This window comes from Sorex araneus, chromosome 2 (assembly GCF_027595985.1).
Source record: "Sorex araneus isolate mSorAra2 chromosome 2, mSorAra2.pri, whole genome shotgun sequence".
Classification (NCBI taxonomy): Eukaryota; Metazoa; Chordata; class Mammalia; order Eulipotyphla; family Soricidae; genus Sorex; species Sorex araneus.
Window position 1 is genome coordinate 146617198 of NC_073303.1, and position 17889 is coordinate 146635086.

At 39.0% G+C, this 17889-nt stretch overlaps 1 protein-coding gene across 2 annotated transcripts in view; it reads right to left on the minus strand.

The window, feature by feature from the left end:
* SIDT1 (SID1 transmembrane family member 1) overlaps positions 1-17889 on the minus strand; it is a 107550-nt gene that overhangs the window by 54989 nt on the left and 34672 nt on the right. For both annotated transcript variants that reach the window (XM_055126382.1, XM_055126381.1), the window contains exons 2-6: positions 14829-14950; positions 13733-13903; positions 5583-5628; positions 2221-2322; positions 1518-1601 (exon numbers count right to left, since the gene is read on the minus strand). In XM_055126382.1, coding sequence (XP_054982357.1) covers positions 1518-1601; positions 2221-2322; positions 5583-5628; positions 13733-13903; positions 14829-14950 — 525 coding nt within the window. The remainder of the gene's footprint in view (positions 1-1517; positions 1602-2220; positions 2323-5582; positions 5629-13732; positions 13904-14828; positions 14951-17889) is intronic.

Consider the following 17889-nt stretch of genomic DNA (forward strand, 5'->3'; position numbering starts at 1 on the left):
AGGCAAAAGCCTGACACCCCTGAACTATCTCTCTGATCCTATTTTTTTAAATTAATAAACTATTTTAGAGTAGTTTTAGGATCATATATGAAGTTATTTTTATTATATGTTTAATGGCAAAGAATTTTACTAAAAATTATGTGGTCAACAGGTATATAATTTGGTGTAGTGGGGCAAATATGTTAAAAGATGTGAGTTAGAGTCCTAGTTTTGTCCTTTTCTAAGTATGCATGTCTGTATTCATTTTTAGGGTTTGTTTGGGGGGCCCTCTGGCTGTGCTCAGGTCTTACTCCAGGCTCTGTGTTTAGGCATCACATGGAGGGGGGTGCTGGATTGAACCCGGGTTGGGCACACGCAAGGCAAGAGCCCTACCTGCTACAGTAGCCCGAGGCTCTCTGTCGTCCTCTCCCATGAATGAGTAAGAAGAGATATTTGGAATATAAAATCCGAGGCACTGGGAATCTAAAGACTAACTGAAAGAAGTTTATGGGATTGCCATCTAAATTGCAATTAATCTTCTCACATTTTGCTTGTAATTTAATAAATCACATTACCTTACTGTAGGAAACAGATCAAATTGCAGGCATATCAAGTAAAGACCACTCCAAGGGCTGGTACTGAATCTATTTGAAAATGTAGGGATGTGATTTGTGTTTATTTTTTCCTTTAAAATTGCCACTGAAAGGGCTGGAGAGATGGGGAGAGATGGTACAACAGGTAGGGTGCTTGGCTTCCAATTCCCAGTACCCCAGTGAGTTCCGAGCCTACCAGGAATGATCCCTGAACACAGAGCCAGGACTAAGTTCTAAACACAGCTGGGTGTCATTTCAAAACAAAAATTTGCCACTGAAACACTAACTTAAATGCAAGTGATGTAAACTACTGTACAGATGTGATCTTTATCCCCTTAAGCCGCCGATTCATGCTTTTCGGAGTTGAAGTCCCCTTTTGGTACTTTATTGGTATAAATTGTTAGAATATATTTATTTTAGAATAAATAATAAATTTATTTGGGGGGAGCACATCCTGCGATGCTTAGGGTTTACTCCTGGATCTGAACTCTGGAGTCACTCCTGGTGGTGCTCAAGGGACCATATGGGATGCTGAGGATCAAACCTGGGTTGGCCACATGCAGGGCAAGCACCTTACCCAAGCACTATTACTCCGTCTCCTAGAGTATGTTTAATTGCTTTAATAGACCAGATAAATTTTACACTTAACAATAATCTCCCAACAAGTATATTGGAATCTTCTGCCCTTCCCTCTGGATCACACACATGTGCTGCTCTATCGTGTATTTCCAAGGCTCCCTAGGAGACAGGGCACCTGACAGAGAGGTATTATTCACCATCACCCAGGCTTTGATTTCAGGCAAATAATCTTTGTCTTAAAGCTAGTCAGAAGGAAAGTGATCCAAGGCATATGGCAAAGGTGAATTTCAGATGCTGGTCCAGCAGGTAAATTGACTAGAATGTGCATTTTCATTGACAATAGTGACCACAGAAATTACATCTTACCTGCAGTGTGATGGCCGCTTTCTTGGTCATGGATTGGTAGACGCCATTGAATTCCACATTGTGGTCAAGATCATACACCGGGCACTGAAATGAGCATTAAATGTAAAGGGAAAGCATCACTAGTGACAGATGATGTCCTACTACCCATACCATACCTGTCACCTGGGTCAGAGGGGGGTGCTCCTAAGCCAGGGAATATAGTGCTCGTGAAACTGGGGACCTTATCCTCAATACTCAAAATCACTTTATATTAAAGAGATGTACAAAAAGTGGTTTAAAGTAAGTAACACATTTCCCATTTAAAAAATCAACACCTTATAAGACATAAATGCTGTAATAAAAGTTAAAAATCAGAATGATTTTCCATTGTTGTTATTTTTACATTTTGTATGTGGGGCCCAAAACTTGGTCTTCCTTGTTCTTTGTCATGATCCTCCCTCCATTCTTCCCTTCCCCTCTCCCTTTCTTCCTTGTCTATTTTGAGAAATCAACTATTCTCTCACTCCTCAAACCAATGTCTCCAAACATCAGCTGGTCACTGCTGTACGTAAGAAATAGTTCTCCAATTTAGCAGTTTTGTAGGAGATGCATAGTGTGAGGATGGGGGCACTGCTCACCCCTCTCTTTCCTTTACCCTGGCACAGTGGAAGGCTCCGTAATGGAAGGCTGATGCTAGTCAATATTGGAAATTACTAAGACTCACCATAATATTCTGAACTGAGACCACAGAACACGGATAAGCCACTTCGGACATGACTTTAACAATAACTGAATCCACGTCTTTAGGAAATTTGTACAGGAAATACTAAGAATAAGAGAAAGAAAACTTTATTTGTTGATAATGATAAATCTTTACAGTCATGAACTCAAGCTATTTAAAAGTGAATAGGATAGTTTAATCTGATGCTAGGTTCAAAGTTCATATGAAAACTGTAGAAAACCTCCATGAATTCGGTCAACTACTTGTTTCATAGGTATTGAGCAATTGCTCTGTGCAGGGCTGTGGGTCAGATATTAGGAATACAGCAGCAGTGAACAGACACCGCAGCCATTTCATATAATGCTGTGATTTCATTTTCTTTGGGATTTCTTTCTCAAGGAAATTGCGCTACACTTCATTCCAACTTCTGCCTCCAATTCTGAATTATGAATATGTGACTGTAATATGAGACAATGTTGCAGTCTGGACATTTTGAAATACTTGTAAAGCAGATAAACCAGTTTTTCAAGAATCTTAACCACCTACCCATAGATAAGAATGAGTTCTGGGTCCACCCTTCCCCTAGACACTTTGCTAAAGTATCTATTTCTTGGCTGGAAAATAGTAAGATGACATTCACATTCACAGACTGAACCCCCATATGGATTGCTGAAATATTGTTCACAATTTTGGGCAAGCAGAGTTATCTTTAATAGTCTTTCTTAAGCATCATCAGAACTGGGAAACATAACAGAAGAAGTTATGCTACTCCCTACTGGGATTATAAATCTGTTGGAAAATTTCATAAATTCTAAATTTAAACATGTTGCTAATAATGAGTAAAGGGACTCATTTTCCTCAATATCATGAATCTGGTAATTCATCAAGGATCTGGGAATGAAACCTGTGATTAAGATTTTGAGGAAACCAATACAAACAAGTCTCACATCTTAGGACTCCAACACATTTATCACTTAAAAAAGAGACAATGCATATTAAAATTTGGTTCTGCATTTCAACAACATTCTCTTGACTGACCTGACTCTGACAACTAGAGCAATGAAAATAGAACATCTTCAATAATTTAAAGTCTTCTGATGGAGAAAAAATACGCTCAAAATGAAAGAGTACCATTAATGCTGCTGTTTGGAAGTCTGTTCATGCCTTGCAACAGATGGTAACACTCCCAAGAGCCCACTTCATTTTGTTCTTTCACTTTGGAGCTCAAATCACAGACACTTAATATAGGACTTGGCCAAAGATTCCCACAAGGTATTCTTCACTTTTAGGGAAACCATATGATGTAACTCAAGAGCATTGCTGCAGTTATTGTTCGCCTTAATAAGCATCATATGTATTTCTACAGATATTGTAAGAGTTGGTTTTGTATAGAAATATTTTGAAGTCTTATCTATATGCCAAAGTGTAATCAACATTTTTATATCTTAATGACCATACCTCAAATAAAGGTTTTTGACCCTTGCCTTGATAACTTACTTTAACCAAAAGCAACAAATGATAAATATCGAAACCAATGACTGGTATTTAGGCTAAACATCAGCCTGATTCCTGGTTACCTAACCAGCTTATGGGACCTGCTCTTGCCTACAGGAATAGAGGCAGAAAGTGGTCATTTCGGTGGTATGAGAATCTGCAATAACTTGAATGAATTTATATAGGGATAAGATTTTTCTTTTTCCATAGTTGAACAGAGTATAAGTAGAAACAACAAAAAAGGAACTATTAAGAGAAATTTTGTCAGAATACTTAGTTTTATTAATGTCTTCTAAGTATATTTCACGTGGGATTTATATTTAAACTAATTGGGATTTAATATTAATATACTTTTTCTTGCCTTTTGTTTTTTTTGGGCCACACCTGGCAGAGCTCAGGGCTTACTACTGGCTCTGCACTCAGGGATCACTCCTGGCAGGGGTAGGGGACCATGTGACATGCTGGAGATTGAAATCGAGTTGGCCACATGCAAGGCAAATGCTCTACCTGCTGTACTATCTCTCTGTATCGAACTTACATACCTTTAAAAAATAAAAGTCATATTATAAGATCATCACTGCCTTTCAATCCAAAAACTAAAACAAGAACATTTACTATATCATTTTTATCATAGATTTGATCACAATTAGTTTTATGTTAATACACTTTCTATAGTTGGGTGCAAGTTTTGCTCTTCTTTTATAGCCATCTCTCATTGCCACTGGCATATAATGTTTTAAAATTTTTGTGAATTAAGTGACAATAAATGGGTAATAGGTTGTGGGTCTGGGTCTTTTGTCACAGGATGGTTCTCTCTCATGTTCACTTTCTCTCTGCCTCTCTGGTGTGTGTGTGTGTGTGTGTGTGTGTGTGTGTGTGTGTGTGTGTGTGTGTGTGTGTGTGATCCTACGCAAGTTTGGAGTGAACATGTCTTCCAAACTCTTTGTTCAATAACATCACTGAATTGGCAGGCTGAAAACAGCCATTGTGGAAGTATTTACACTGCAGAAATAGACCCAAACTATAAATTAGGGTTTTATTTCTGAGAATCAGTTGTTAGATATTTACCAGCATATCGCTGATTATAGTGGATTTGCAACCAGTATCCATAAAATTTATCAATCCCAGGAAGAAAATTTACTATAATGATCAGGACATTTAAAAAAATCTGTTTTAAACTTGCTATCAAAAGGACTTCACTCTTTCAAAATCCATAAAGAAAAAAATAAAGGTGACTAGAAGCAAGAATAATTAATGAATTTTAAAATCTATTTTATTTATGATAGTGGTTTAGTGGAGAACACAACAAAAACATCTTTAAAATATTTTCATGAACTTTCTTGCCCTGTATGATAGAAAAAAATGAATTTATTATACATATAACACCATAGAAAGCAAAAGTTTCTTATTTTTATTGCAGTTTAAGGTCAGTTAATTATGCAATTTTTAGTGTGGACCTCCTTCCTTTGTTCCTTGCACCTCTGTCTAGATTCTAAGCTAGACAGATCTCGCTTGCTTCTTCATTCTTCAAGTCCCAGATCCTGGAATAGTCTCATACAGCACTTGGTAGATTGGAGGAAACTGATTTGCTGAATGAAAGGTTATCCAAGGAACATCTACCAATATCATGCTTCCCATTTCAAACCAATCAGGTGGTAAGTAAATGTTTTGTCCAAATTACATGAGTACCATTCAAAAAAACAAAACCCCACATATTTCAAGTTGTGAAAGGTTGAGTGATATTATATGCTAGCCTACATGTTAGGTTTCATGATATTACATGCTAACTTATGTGCTAGGTTACACAAGATGGTTTCTTTTGTGTAATACCAGTAGGTAAAATCATGATAACCTTGAAATACTTCACTTACCTGAGGTTGAGAGGGGCTGGCAGTGAAGTGAAAGGGAACATTTGTCCTGAGAAATAATAGTGGTAGAAGGGGAAAAGTAGAAAAGTGAGAAAGAAGCATAAGTTAGCAAGTGAAAACATATTTATTGAGAAGAAAACAACTCAGATTAAACTCAAAGGAAACTTCACTGTGAAGGAAATTCTGGTCCTAACAAATGTATGGGAACCTGATGGCTTCAACTCTTGCATGATCATTTTTATTTATTTATTTATTTATTTATTTATTTATTTATTTATTTATTTATTTATTTATTTCTTGATTGATTGATTGATTGCTTTTGGGGTCACATCCGGCGATGCACAGGGGTTACTCCTGGCTCATGCACTCAGGAATTACTCCTGGTGGTGCTCGGGGACCACATGGGATGCTGGGAATCAGACCCGGCAAATGCCCTACCCACTGTGCTATCACTCTAGCTCCCGAATGATCATTTTTGTTTTCAGCTACTCATAAAGTAAACCTAAAATGTATATTCAAATTAGCTTATTTCTTTTCCGTTTTGAAGACACGTTTGTATTTGAATTCTCCTAGTATTTTATAATCATTTTCTTTTCTCTGCCTACTTTTGACATTCAAGCCCTCTGCTTGGAAGAAAAAGTTTGAAGTTCTTTTGGATAATGTAGATACGAACTTTAAAATAATTTTGATGTATCCATGTCAAAAGGTTCTTTTCTAAAAATCAGACGACAGCGCCTCGGGTAGGAATGAGCTCCAACTGCCCCCGTGCCCCAGTCTGAGATTTCGCATCAATATGGTGATCTCTTTGGATGGGACATTGTCTTCTCAAAGCTTGTACCAAAAAAATATAGTGAAATTATTTTTTCTCAAATAATTTACTGTGAATGATTGTTTTGATATTTTCACTCTTTTTTGAAAGCTAGCAGTGACTGAACCATGAAAAATGGAGAGAATGAGGAACATTGGTGAAGCATATTTACATTTCTAGCCTTTGGTGTTGTCTGGAGTGAACATTGGTAGAACAATTCAAGACGGTGACACACAAAGACAAATGTGATCTTCTCTATGGTCCTAAGGGGATTTGGCATTCTTTGCCACTTCCCCTGCAGCTGTTAAGATCATGCATAGATGTTCACAGAAGCTATAAGCACGCTAATACCTGCATCTGGATATATCATTCCCCCACCTGGCCCATTTGACCTACATTTCTGGGAACCTGAACTGAAATTTTTTTAAGAGATTTTTCCCCAGCTTAGAGAGAACCCTGGGGACCCTCTACAGATTTTTTTCTCCTCTCCTGTTTTTTTCCTGTTTATAAAAATGAAGCAGTCAAACTTATGCTTCTGAAAGATATCTTGTAAGAAGAGGATGCAAAACACTTATGCAACCAATATATAATTTGAGATGTGGTTGAGAAATCATATATTTCGAATACCCTTCCTAAAGGTCAAACCTTTCTAAGGGTCATAGCTTAGGGGGGTCTGCATAACTAGGCTCAACATTTATCAATGGTGGTGATTTTTAAACATACGCACTCAACAAATGTCTTTGGCAGTGCCAAGGATTCGATCTGCTGAAGCACAGCTGAAAATGTGTGAACTAAAGAAGCCAAGGTTAGTGTCAAACCCTTTGGGTGTTTGATTCGGCGATTTCACGGCCAGTCCAGGCCTGTGGTGCTCCGTGTTGGTGTTACTGAGACAGGAAGGGGGGAAGGAGGGGCAGTGTCTGCTGTTACCACGGCAACACAGCTTTCAGTGCTTTTGTTGCTAGGTCAAAGGAAGGAAGAGGACACTGATATTCTTGGCTAGCGGCAGACAGCATGAGATTTCCAGAAGCAACCAGTTTTCTTTGGCCATATATTTATTTTTGCATTCTCCTCTGTCGCTGGCATTCCAGTCCTGACACTGGCTATAGCTATAACATTAACCAGAGTTAATGTTCTATTTTCTTTTTCTTGTTCTTTATGTTTTCTTTGCTAGCACAACACATGCAAACTTTGAAGCCATTATTTTCTCAAAGACGTTCCCATCTAAATTCTCTCTTCCCTGTGGAGTCAACAGTGTATGCAAAATAAACATATTGTCTGTAGCAGATGAGACATTTAACTTTCTTCTCCAGAGACATTCATGGAAATAGGGTTGGTTTATCTTTATCAAGGGTCATTAACCAGTGACATAAAACTGAGACTCATGCATACCTTTGGTTTTAAAGAAAGAAGGAAGAAAGTTTTATCTATTTGTTTTAAAATTAAACACAGGAAACATGTTTATTTAATAAGTAGAAAAAACCTGCGAACTGACTTTGTTCTCTTATTTTGGTTCAGTTGACAGACAGAGAGGAAAAGAACAGATGGGTTAAGGGGAATGGATGTGCAGATTGGGAGAAAATGAGGAAGTAAAGAACCCACCAAAGAAAGTAGACAGGAAATGAAAAAATATACAGGAGTGTAATAAAATAGAAGAAAGAAGAGATGAGAAGAAAGGGTGAGTAGACAGAGGTTGGGTTGAATGCCAGAGAAGACCATGAGAGTTACATCTTACTCATCTTATGAGAGGAAGCCCCTAAGAACAGGCACAGTGGATGTGTAAAATCCTCACTTTGTTAAAGGAAATTGTCCTGTATTATTCACTTGGACTATGAACTTCAGAATATCACACCCTGTTATCTCCTTACTGCCATCTGTCATGAACTCTGTAGCTGACAGTAACCCTTCTACAAATTCCTCACTGTCTACCTCATTGCTTTACACACATATGCTACATCCTATCATTCTTCCCATTTCTGGGTCTTTGCTTCTACAACATCAAATTGTTCTATAAATTTAATCTGACTTTCTATTCTTTGGTTTAGAAATATACTCTAGTCTTGGCTGCTGAGATAATACAGAATGTAGGGTGTTTGCCTTGCATGCAGCTGACCTGGGTTCCATTCCTGCCATCCCCACATGGCCCCCGGAACATTGCCAGGCGTGATCCCTGAGCACAGAGTCAGGAGCAAGCCCTGAGCACTGCCAGGTGTGACATAAAAATCAAAGGAAAATAAAAAGAAAAGAAATATCTCTAGTCTCAACCAGTTCAAAATAAAAACATCCCCAACAAAATCTCTTTCTTTCCCCTATATTCATCTTTTTTTTTTATGTGATTCTGTATTCTTTGCCTTCACAAACCAGCTTCTTCAAAGGGCATCTGTTCTTAGAGTCAGAAGATGGTATAAGGGTTTAAGTGTTTACCCCACATGAGACTAATCTGAGACACCCATAGTCTCTCAGCACCAAAGGGATGGCCAGGTAACCCCTGGCGTCCTTGGCCCTTGCACTGATCTGCTGGCCTGATGTACTAGATTTACTAGGAAGGGCCCCTGGGCCTCCTAAGCATCTCATGGGAGCCAGCCTCTACCCTCAAAGCCAGTATCCCCTCCAAAAAAGAGTATCTGTTCTTATTTCTAATCCATCCCTTCTTTATCAGGATATTTTTGCTCACATTCCCCCCAAAATTTTTTTTGCAAAGGACAGCAGTCACTTCCTCATTGCTTATCCAGTGGCTTACCCCTTAACTCCTTTAACCTTTCTGTCACATTTGACAGGACAACTGCTTCCTCTGTCTTGAAATTTTTTCTCCCCCTAGTCTCTGTGACACCTGATTTCCTGTTTTTCTTTTCACACTCGTCTGATTATACCCACTCAGTCTCTTGATAGTTCCTGTTCTCAGATCATTCTTTGTTCTTCAATTTTTTTCAATCATTGACTTGGGTTTACAATACTATACAAGTTTTGGAAATATAGTTTTACATCTCCATTTGAAAAATATAGTGGGGGGGGCACACCCAGCAGTTCTCAGAGTTTACTTGAATGTGGGTTGGTTGGCCATGCACAGAGCAAGCTGTTTACTGCTGTACTGTCTCCCCAGCCCTTCACACCTCCGTTTACGTATACTCCTCACCGCACCCATGAACTAAGGTCTGGTGGTTACACGCTATCGAATACTCTCCCTCTATACCCTCCTCCCATTCCACTTTCTCTTTCCCCTGTGCTAAGCACAGACTTTTCAGAGCCTAAGAATTATTCTTACTTTGCTTTGATAAGTTATATTTCACCTGTTAGCAAAACCATTTGATAATTATCTTTCATTTTCTGGGTTATTTTGCTTAGTTAATCACCTCAAGGCCCATCCATGTTATCACAAAAGGCAAAATTTCATTTCTTGAATAGCTGACTGGTTTTTGTTAACACGTATGTATATATGTTTATATACAAATTATATAAATTATTCATCTAGTCATTTGTGGAAAGTAATTTAGGTTGTTTCCACATCAGGCCCTCCTTTAAAAGGGAATATAACTTGTCATCCTTTATAAAAAACATTTTGAGGGGGTGGGGGGCAATACCTGGTAGTTCTCAGAGCTTACTCCTGGCTCTACACTCAGGGATTACTCCTGATAAACTTGTGTAAACATAGTTACTGAGATCGAAACTGATAAGCTTGTGTAAACATAGTTACTGAGTTGGCACATGCAAGGTAAGTGCCCTACCCACTATCTCTTTGACTCCTGCATAATCCTATTTTTATCTTGTTTTACTTAGCCACAGATGTCATATATATGATATATATACTATTTTATATTCAATTGTCATAAAATTCTCATATATACCCAGTTATGACCAAAATAACTGAACTCTGTCTGTGGTTCAGTGCTATCTCTAGAGTTCTAGCCACTGAAAAAACTGTTAGACAATTTAAAAATTATTGTTATTGTATTTTAATTTTACCCATTCCTGCTGGTTTGGCTTTAATAAGTTTCTCAGTCTTTCTGAGTTTGGGGGAATCTTATTGCTAAGAACTTTCTCTGCATTCGGAGGAGTTCTTTGCTTTTCAAATGATCACAGCACTTTTTTCTTTTCTTTCTTCTTTTTTTTTAAATATTTTTTGCTTATCTTAAAATGAGGACTAGATTCTTAATTATTAATGTACGATTTTAGGGGGGGGGACCAAATAAACCTGAACCATGTTTCATATACCTTCTAGATGGCCATTCCAAAATATAAACCCAAGCTGATATTAAAAATTTTGACTTAAATCTTCAGTGGACTGGAGCAATAGCACAGCAGGTAGGGTGTTTGCCTTGCATGTGGCCGACCCAGGTTTGATTCCTCCATCCCTCTTGAGAACCTAGCAAGCTACCGAGAGTATCCCACCCGCACAGCAGAGCCTGGCAAGCTACTTGTGTCGTATTTGATATGCCAAAAACAGTAATAACAGGTCTCACAATGGAGACGTTACTGGTGCCCGCTTGAACAAATTGATGAACAATGGGATGACAGTGCTACAGTGTAATTCTTCAGTGTTTGATCTCAGGTCTCACCACAATCCACACTATTCTTCCAAAACCATCATCTTTGGTCACCAATAATGCAAAACAACACAGATATAAATGCTAATATAAGACAATATAGAACCAGGAAGGAAGAGACATAACTATTTCAGTACAATCTTGGTTTATTCTCATCCTGTTCTCAAAAAAAAGTCCTAGTAACTGGGTTTATTTGAAATGTTCTGAATGTTTGGCTGCTGAAGTCATATCATATTATAAAAGATAAGAACAGAAAATAATGCAAAGAAATAGATGCCCAGTTTCACTAGCATGTGCACTATTCATTAACACTTCCAGAGCTGTGACCTTATGACATCAATTTTGCAAAATTTGGTTCTCCAACAGTCTAATTAGCCACACAAAAAACTGGCCCTGAATTCAAGTACCCTGACACCAGGGACAGCAACCAGACAAAGATACAGATACCAATATGTAAAGGCAAGGCTTCTCTTCAAAACTATGCTTTTTTTTTTTTCATGAAATGTGCTTGCTATTGCTTCCTTTGATTATAGGATAGTGAATGTATGTATTGTTAACATTATAAATATAATCATAAAAACTTTAACCTAAGTACCAAATTTCAATTGCTTAAAGGTAATGGTTTTCAGTTCTGTCTGCGCTTTAGCATGATCTGGGAAAACTTTGAATATACACAATACATATACTACTGCTCAAGCCTCCCACCTAAAGATTCTGATTTAGTTAATATGGGGGAATCTTATTATCAGAAACTCCCTATGGATTTGGAGCACATCACCCTTTTCTACATCAAATTCTTGGGGGATCTTGGGGAAAAATACTGAACCCATCTCTTCTTCTGACCATTTAGTCGTTGTTTGCTCATCTGTCTTGATCAGTGCAGCACAGTTAAAGGATGTAAAAAAAACAACAACAACATGGTAATATAGCCAAAACAAGACAATATAGCTGGAGAGATAATATAGCCAATTGGGTGCCTGCCCTGCATGTGGCAGACCTGGGTTCAATACCCGGCACCCCATATGTTTCCCTAACTCCGAATAGGAATGATTTCTGAGCACAGAGCCAGGAGTAAGCCCTGAGTACTATCTGTTATGGACCTAAAACAAAAAAGATCAAGATAAATATTTGTCTCCTTAAAATGGAGAGCCTAGAAATAGTTTGCTTTTGATACTTAAGGCAAATAATTCAGCAAAAATTGAAAACCATTCAAGTGAAGAGCCATGATCTCTTATCAAGCAAAGGGTACAGAGAGGTTTAAGGGTTACTGTAGATGCTTGCATGCAGTTGACCTGGGTTTGATCTCTGATACCACATGGCCCCTCAAGCATCATTGGGCTGGCCCAGGACCTCAAGACCAGAGCAGTACCATGTCCTCAGGTCCTCACAGTAAACTGTTTGGCCCCTCTATCTGTGTATCAGAATTTCACACACCATAGTTTTAGTGCCACCATAGTTCTAGTGCCATCTTACCATCACAGTGACTCTTCTTGTTCCTCCTGCCTCCCTCCCTTTTTCCTCTAATATCACCATACACTCCACATGAGACCAACCATCCAATAATTTTCTTTCATTCCACTTTGTCCTTCAGGGCACTATGTTATTATTTTCTAAAAATACCACTGTAGTGATCCATTGATAAGAGAAGAAATAATCTGAACCCTTAAGAAGACTTGAACCTAGAGTAGAATAAGCCAGAAAAGTCTCTCAGATTTCTGACCTGGTCTTTCTCTTCAACAGAGATCTATTTCGCACAGACTTACACAATATTTCACAAAAGTAATCCCTTAGAAGGAACTGAAGCCTTGGAGGCAATGATCCCATTGACATTATTGTATTCCACCTCTAGCATACACAATTTGAGATGGTATACTCCAGGTAATTTGATTTCTGAGATGATTTTGCAAGGCAAAGTAGCCATTCATTCTTATACAATGGATAAAGTCCCATAATGTATTATTTTCTACCTATATACGTACCTAGCCTGGAAAAAAGAAAGCTGAAACAACAAGTATCACTGTATCACTGTCATCCTGTTGCTCATGCCCGCTCGAGTGGGCACCAGTAACGTCTCCAAGTGAGACTTCTTGTTACTGTTTTTGGCATATTGAATACACCATGGGTAGCGTGCCAGGCTCTGCCGTGCAGGTGAGATACTCTCAGTAGCTTGCCAGGCTCTTTGAGAGGGATGGAGGAATTGAACCCGGGTCGGCCACGTGCAAGGCAAACTCCCTACCCTCTGTGCTACCGCTCCAGCCTGAAATAACAAGTATGAGGGGGAGAAAAACTACCTAAGATCTTCATTGAAGCATAAACAAAGCTTCTTTTAAAAGAGTAGCAAAATTAATAATAATAATAATAAAAATAATAAAGATAAAAGAGTAGCACTAGGGCTATGAAATAATTCAGTAGGCTCCAGCTCATGTGTTGCAAGTAGAAGGCCCAGTTAGATCCTGAGCACTACATGTTCCTCAGGCAGCCTGAGCACTGAATCAGGAGAAGCACTCAGAAGCACCAAGTTGTTGAAAAGGACTACAAAAGTACTGTAGTTAAGTCCAGACTCCAGTGATTCTTGCCTGGACTGCAGATTGAACAGTGCTCCGCCCCCCCCCCCCCCCAGACCTCTGAGAATAGATTCCCAACTGCATGCAGCCCCTCTCTGCGCAGAAGTCTGGAGGGGCTAAGACAGCACGTCAAATGAACAGCTTCTCTCTGGTGCTTGGGCTGTGAGATAACTGGGAGTGCGCATGCACGAGCACAGCAAGACTGGACAAACGCACAGGGTGGGCCGCATGGGCCCTGCTTACTGCAGCTGGAAGTGCTTGATCTTGGTGACCAGCAGTTTGTACTGCGCACCCAGGGGCGCCATGGATGCAACATCTACAAATATCAGTTGCTGCAGAGGTCCTGTTTCGTTGGTGGCTTCTGAGGGACATAAGGTACGGCTCACCTCCTGGTAGTTGTAGCTCCTCTGGTATCTGTAGCGGCCAAGGGAGGGGAGAACCAGTGAAAACGAGGAAGAGGCTCCACGAACAAGTCATCGAGGAAGGCTGTCGCATTCCCACCCAACACCCCACCCCTATTTGCTTTCAAATTCTTAATTTCTTTAATTTCCGACTGGTCTTGCTGGTAGTGATTTTAGAGTCATAATTGTTGGCAATTATGTGCTGACCAACGTAGGCTGTGTTTACCTTACAGTGAACCTTTCTCTTAGTTCAGTGTGCATAAATATCAAATTTTAATGGGGAAACTGTTCAGACAACCAGTTTAGTACATTTCTTTATATTTCAAGCTTTTGTTCAGTGGTGTATAAAGAGAAACGAAGAATCTAAGTCAAGACTCTCAGAATCAGTGAGTCAATCCTCAAATTCATCAACCTCCAAAAATGATTTAATACCATGTTACATGCCCATGTTTATACTCTTCATGACTTTTTATTAATACCATAATGCTACAAACCCTTGCCTCAGTATAAATATAAAATCTGTGAGGGCAGGGATTTTCCCCCCTTTTTACACTATTCTATCTCCAGCTTTCATCACTTAGTAGTATTATGAAATGAGGAATGCCAAGTTGGTGAGCATTTTAAACAGTGGGGAGCCATCGTCCCCTAGATTTAGACATAATCTGAGTCATTGATCCATGAACAAACCCAATTCAGGGTAGAATTAAAATAGCATAAGTTCTATCAAGTACTTCCAGTTTAGGAAAAAGCATTTCTGAACTTCAACAATGGTGGACCCTGAGCAGATCAATGCATGTTGGGTCTTGTACTTAAGGTGTCACTATATCAATATTCTGAATGTCTTATTGCTCCAGCCCAAGGGCAAAGACAAACTAAGGTCTAGGACATTGTAAGAAGCCAAATGAAGTGAAGTTGTCCAGGGAAAAAAATCCACTTACAGTCCTTGGAAGAGGAGTGGCACCTGCCAGGATAGTACCGCTTTCTGTTGGCGGACCACAACCAGCACTGGGTAGTTGAGGTTCTCTGTGGAACTGTTCACGTACACTCTCACAGCATTCACCTGCGTAACACAGAGAGACAGACAGGTCATGCACATCACTTGCGCACACAGAGTTCAAAAAAACTTCAATCCCTCTTGTTCCTGATCATAACCATTCCAAATATGTTTCCTCACTCACTTCATAAATACAGTAATTCTTAACATTGATCATACAACTGAAATCATCAGAAATCAATTTTTTTCTTATTTGAGTATAACTGCTAAAGATCCAAATGCTTTTAAAAAATACAGGGCGGGGGCTGGGGTATCTACAAATACCTCAATACCTCAGTTGCTGGAAACTTTTAATTTTAGTTTAGAAAAAAATCATTTTGTGCTTCAAACCAAAATGTTTTACTTTGTTTAATTTAAGTCCAGCAGATGGCCTGATGCTTCCCAAACAACAAACACCAAAGAGGCTGACTATGTTTCTCCTCGACCTGTTCTAACGCATAAATCAATCCCTGATACAAAAGGTTTTTTAAAATCAGGCCAGTCCAGAATTTAACACCATCACGGCAGTTTTAAAGACAAGATACTGAATTGTGACCCTGGGATCTAGATGGTTTTGGTATTTCCTTTGGTTTTTTAGAGTAACATATTCAATATGGAAAAAAATAGAAGGAAAACTAAAAAAGAATCAAGGGAATTCTCTTTGACTTGAGGTTTCCCTTACTGCAGGAAGGCCTTAGTATTATCTTTAAAAGCTCTTCATTAGAGTTAAAAAATTAAATAAGGAAATTCTGCTATTAATACTTGATGATCTAATCACACATTCAAAATTGAATTTGAGAAGAACCCAGACAGCATGGTTTTATATGTTACTACTTGATTCTCTTCTATCATTCTCTTTCATCAAGCTACTTTGATTTTTTAATATTAAAGCAGTTCAAGAGGAATTTATTAAGTTGATAAGAAATGCATGCTACGAAGGGACTATTTCTTTCTGCCTACATACTGTTTCCATGGAAATGATGCTACAGCAGATAATTGCCAAAACTCAATCCAAATCTCCAGTTGTTCCAGAGTCCCCTCAAACTCAATCTGTCTGAAACAGATCATATTACTCCCTTCACCCAATTTAACTTCTTTACACTGCCGAGTTTCATGAATGACCCCACAGTGCAGTCATATATCAAAACCTAAAACCTGAGGATCAACCTCAACAGCTTATGAAGTTCTGCTGCTTCTATCTCCACCACATTCAGATCCTCCTGCCTCTCCCCACACATTTTCCGGTCACAGGCTCATACTGTGGTCCTTTGCCTTATTGACAGATTTCTCTCTGCTCTTCTCCCGAGCACTGCATCTCTTTGGATGCCTGTTTTACAATATCCTGCTAAAAAGGACTTCTACAGCTCTGGGAATGTTTAGATTTAACTCTAAGTCACAAAGATAATATAGTAAATCCTTGTGCTTTTACCATTTAGCTTTAATAATTATTAGCAGAGGTGCCGTCCTGTTTCATCTATAACTCCTATTTTTCACATATGTACCCTACTATGAATTACTTTAAAGTTAACTCCAAAGATTGCAGCACTTCATCTGTAACTCATTAAGTGTATATTTCTAAGAGATGAAGTCACCTTTTAAAAATTTAACTCATTACCGTTATTATACTTAGTAAAATTAGTAAAAATAGTCTCTTGCCCCCACGCCTGACTGTCTTCACAGGGGTCCCTCGGAGGGGGTGGGTTGATCTCCGAGCCCGCTCAGATTGGGACTGGGCCTCTTCTGCCCCAACCTCCCATTTTCCAGTAGCTAGGTGGTCACACACACCCAGAAAAAAACTGTCCTCCCCTCCCTCCATGTAATCCCATCAATGGCCAACATCTAAACTCCTGAAAGAGAGTGACATCTTATAGTCTAATTCTCCTTCTCTGGAGAACCTGGTGAGCTACCAAGAGTTTCCTGCCCAAATGGGAGAGTCTGGCAAGCTCTCCTGTGGCGTATTCATATGCTAAAACCAGTAACAATGATGGGTCTCATTCCCCTGACCCTGAAAGAGCCTCCAGTGAGGCACCGTTGGGAAGGACGAGTAAAGAGAGGCTTCTAAAATCTCAGGGCTAGGACGAATAGAGACGTTACTGTGACCGCTCAAGAAAATCTATGATCAACGGGATGATGATGATGATAATGATGAAAATTCAAAATAATTCTTTATAATTTTACAAAATTGAAATGGAATTTAATTTAAATGAAATTTAAGTTTATATATTTATATATATTTTATATATTTATATACATAAATACATATACTTATGTATTTATATATTTATTGGCTTTTGGGGTCACACCCAACAATTCTCAAGGGTGAATTACCCCTAGCTCTGTCCTCTTGGCAGTGCTCGGGAACCATATAGGATGCCAGAGATTTAATTCTGGTAGGCCACGTGCAAAGGAAACTGCCCACCCCTCTGTACTATTGCAGGCTGGAGAGATAGTACAGCAGGCCTTGAATGCTTGCCTTGAATGCTGTTGACCTGGGTTCAATCCCCAGCACCTCACATGGCTTCCTGAGCTCCACAAGAGTGATCCCTGGGCACAGAGCCAGAGTAATCCATAAGCACCACCTAGTATGACCCATCCCCCAAAAGATTAAAAGCAAGATCCACACATTGTATTTGAGTCTATTTTTTTTTTTTGTTAATTTTATTTTTTTATTTTTTTTTTTAATTTTTTATTGTGGAAAGTTACAAAGTTACAAAGTTTTCAGGTTTAAATCTCAGTTATACAATGCTCGAATACCCATCCCTTCACCAGTGCTCATATTCCACCACCAAGAATCCCAGTATAGCTCCACCCCGCCCCCTCACACCCCAAACACCCCCACGCCCCTAGTATTTGAGTCTATTTTTAATCTAAAGATGCTCTTCTTCCCCACCCCTGACCCCATATTAAAGAAAGTTACAAAGCAACAGTGAAAATCTGAAAGACCTATATTCTAGGTTTTGCTAATT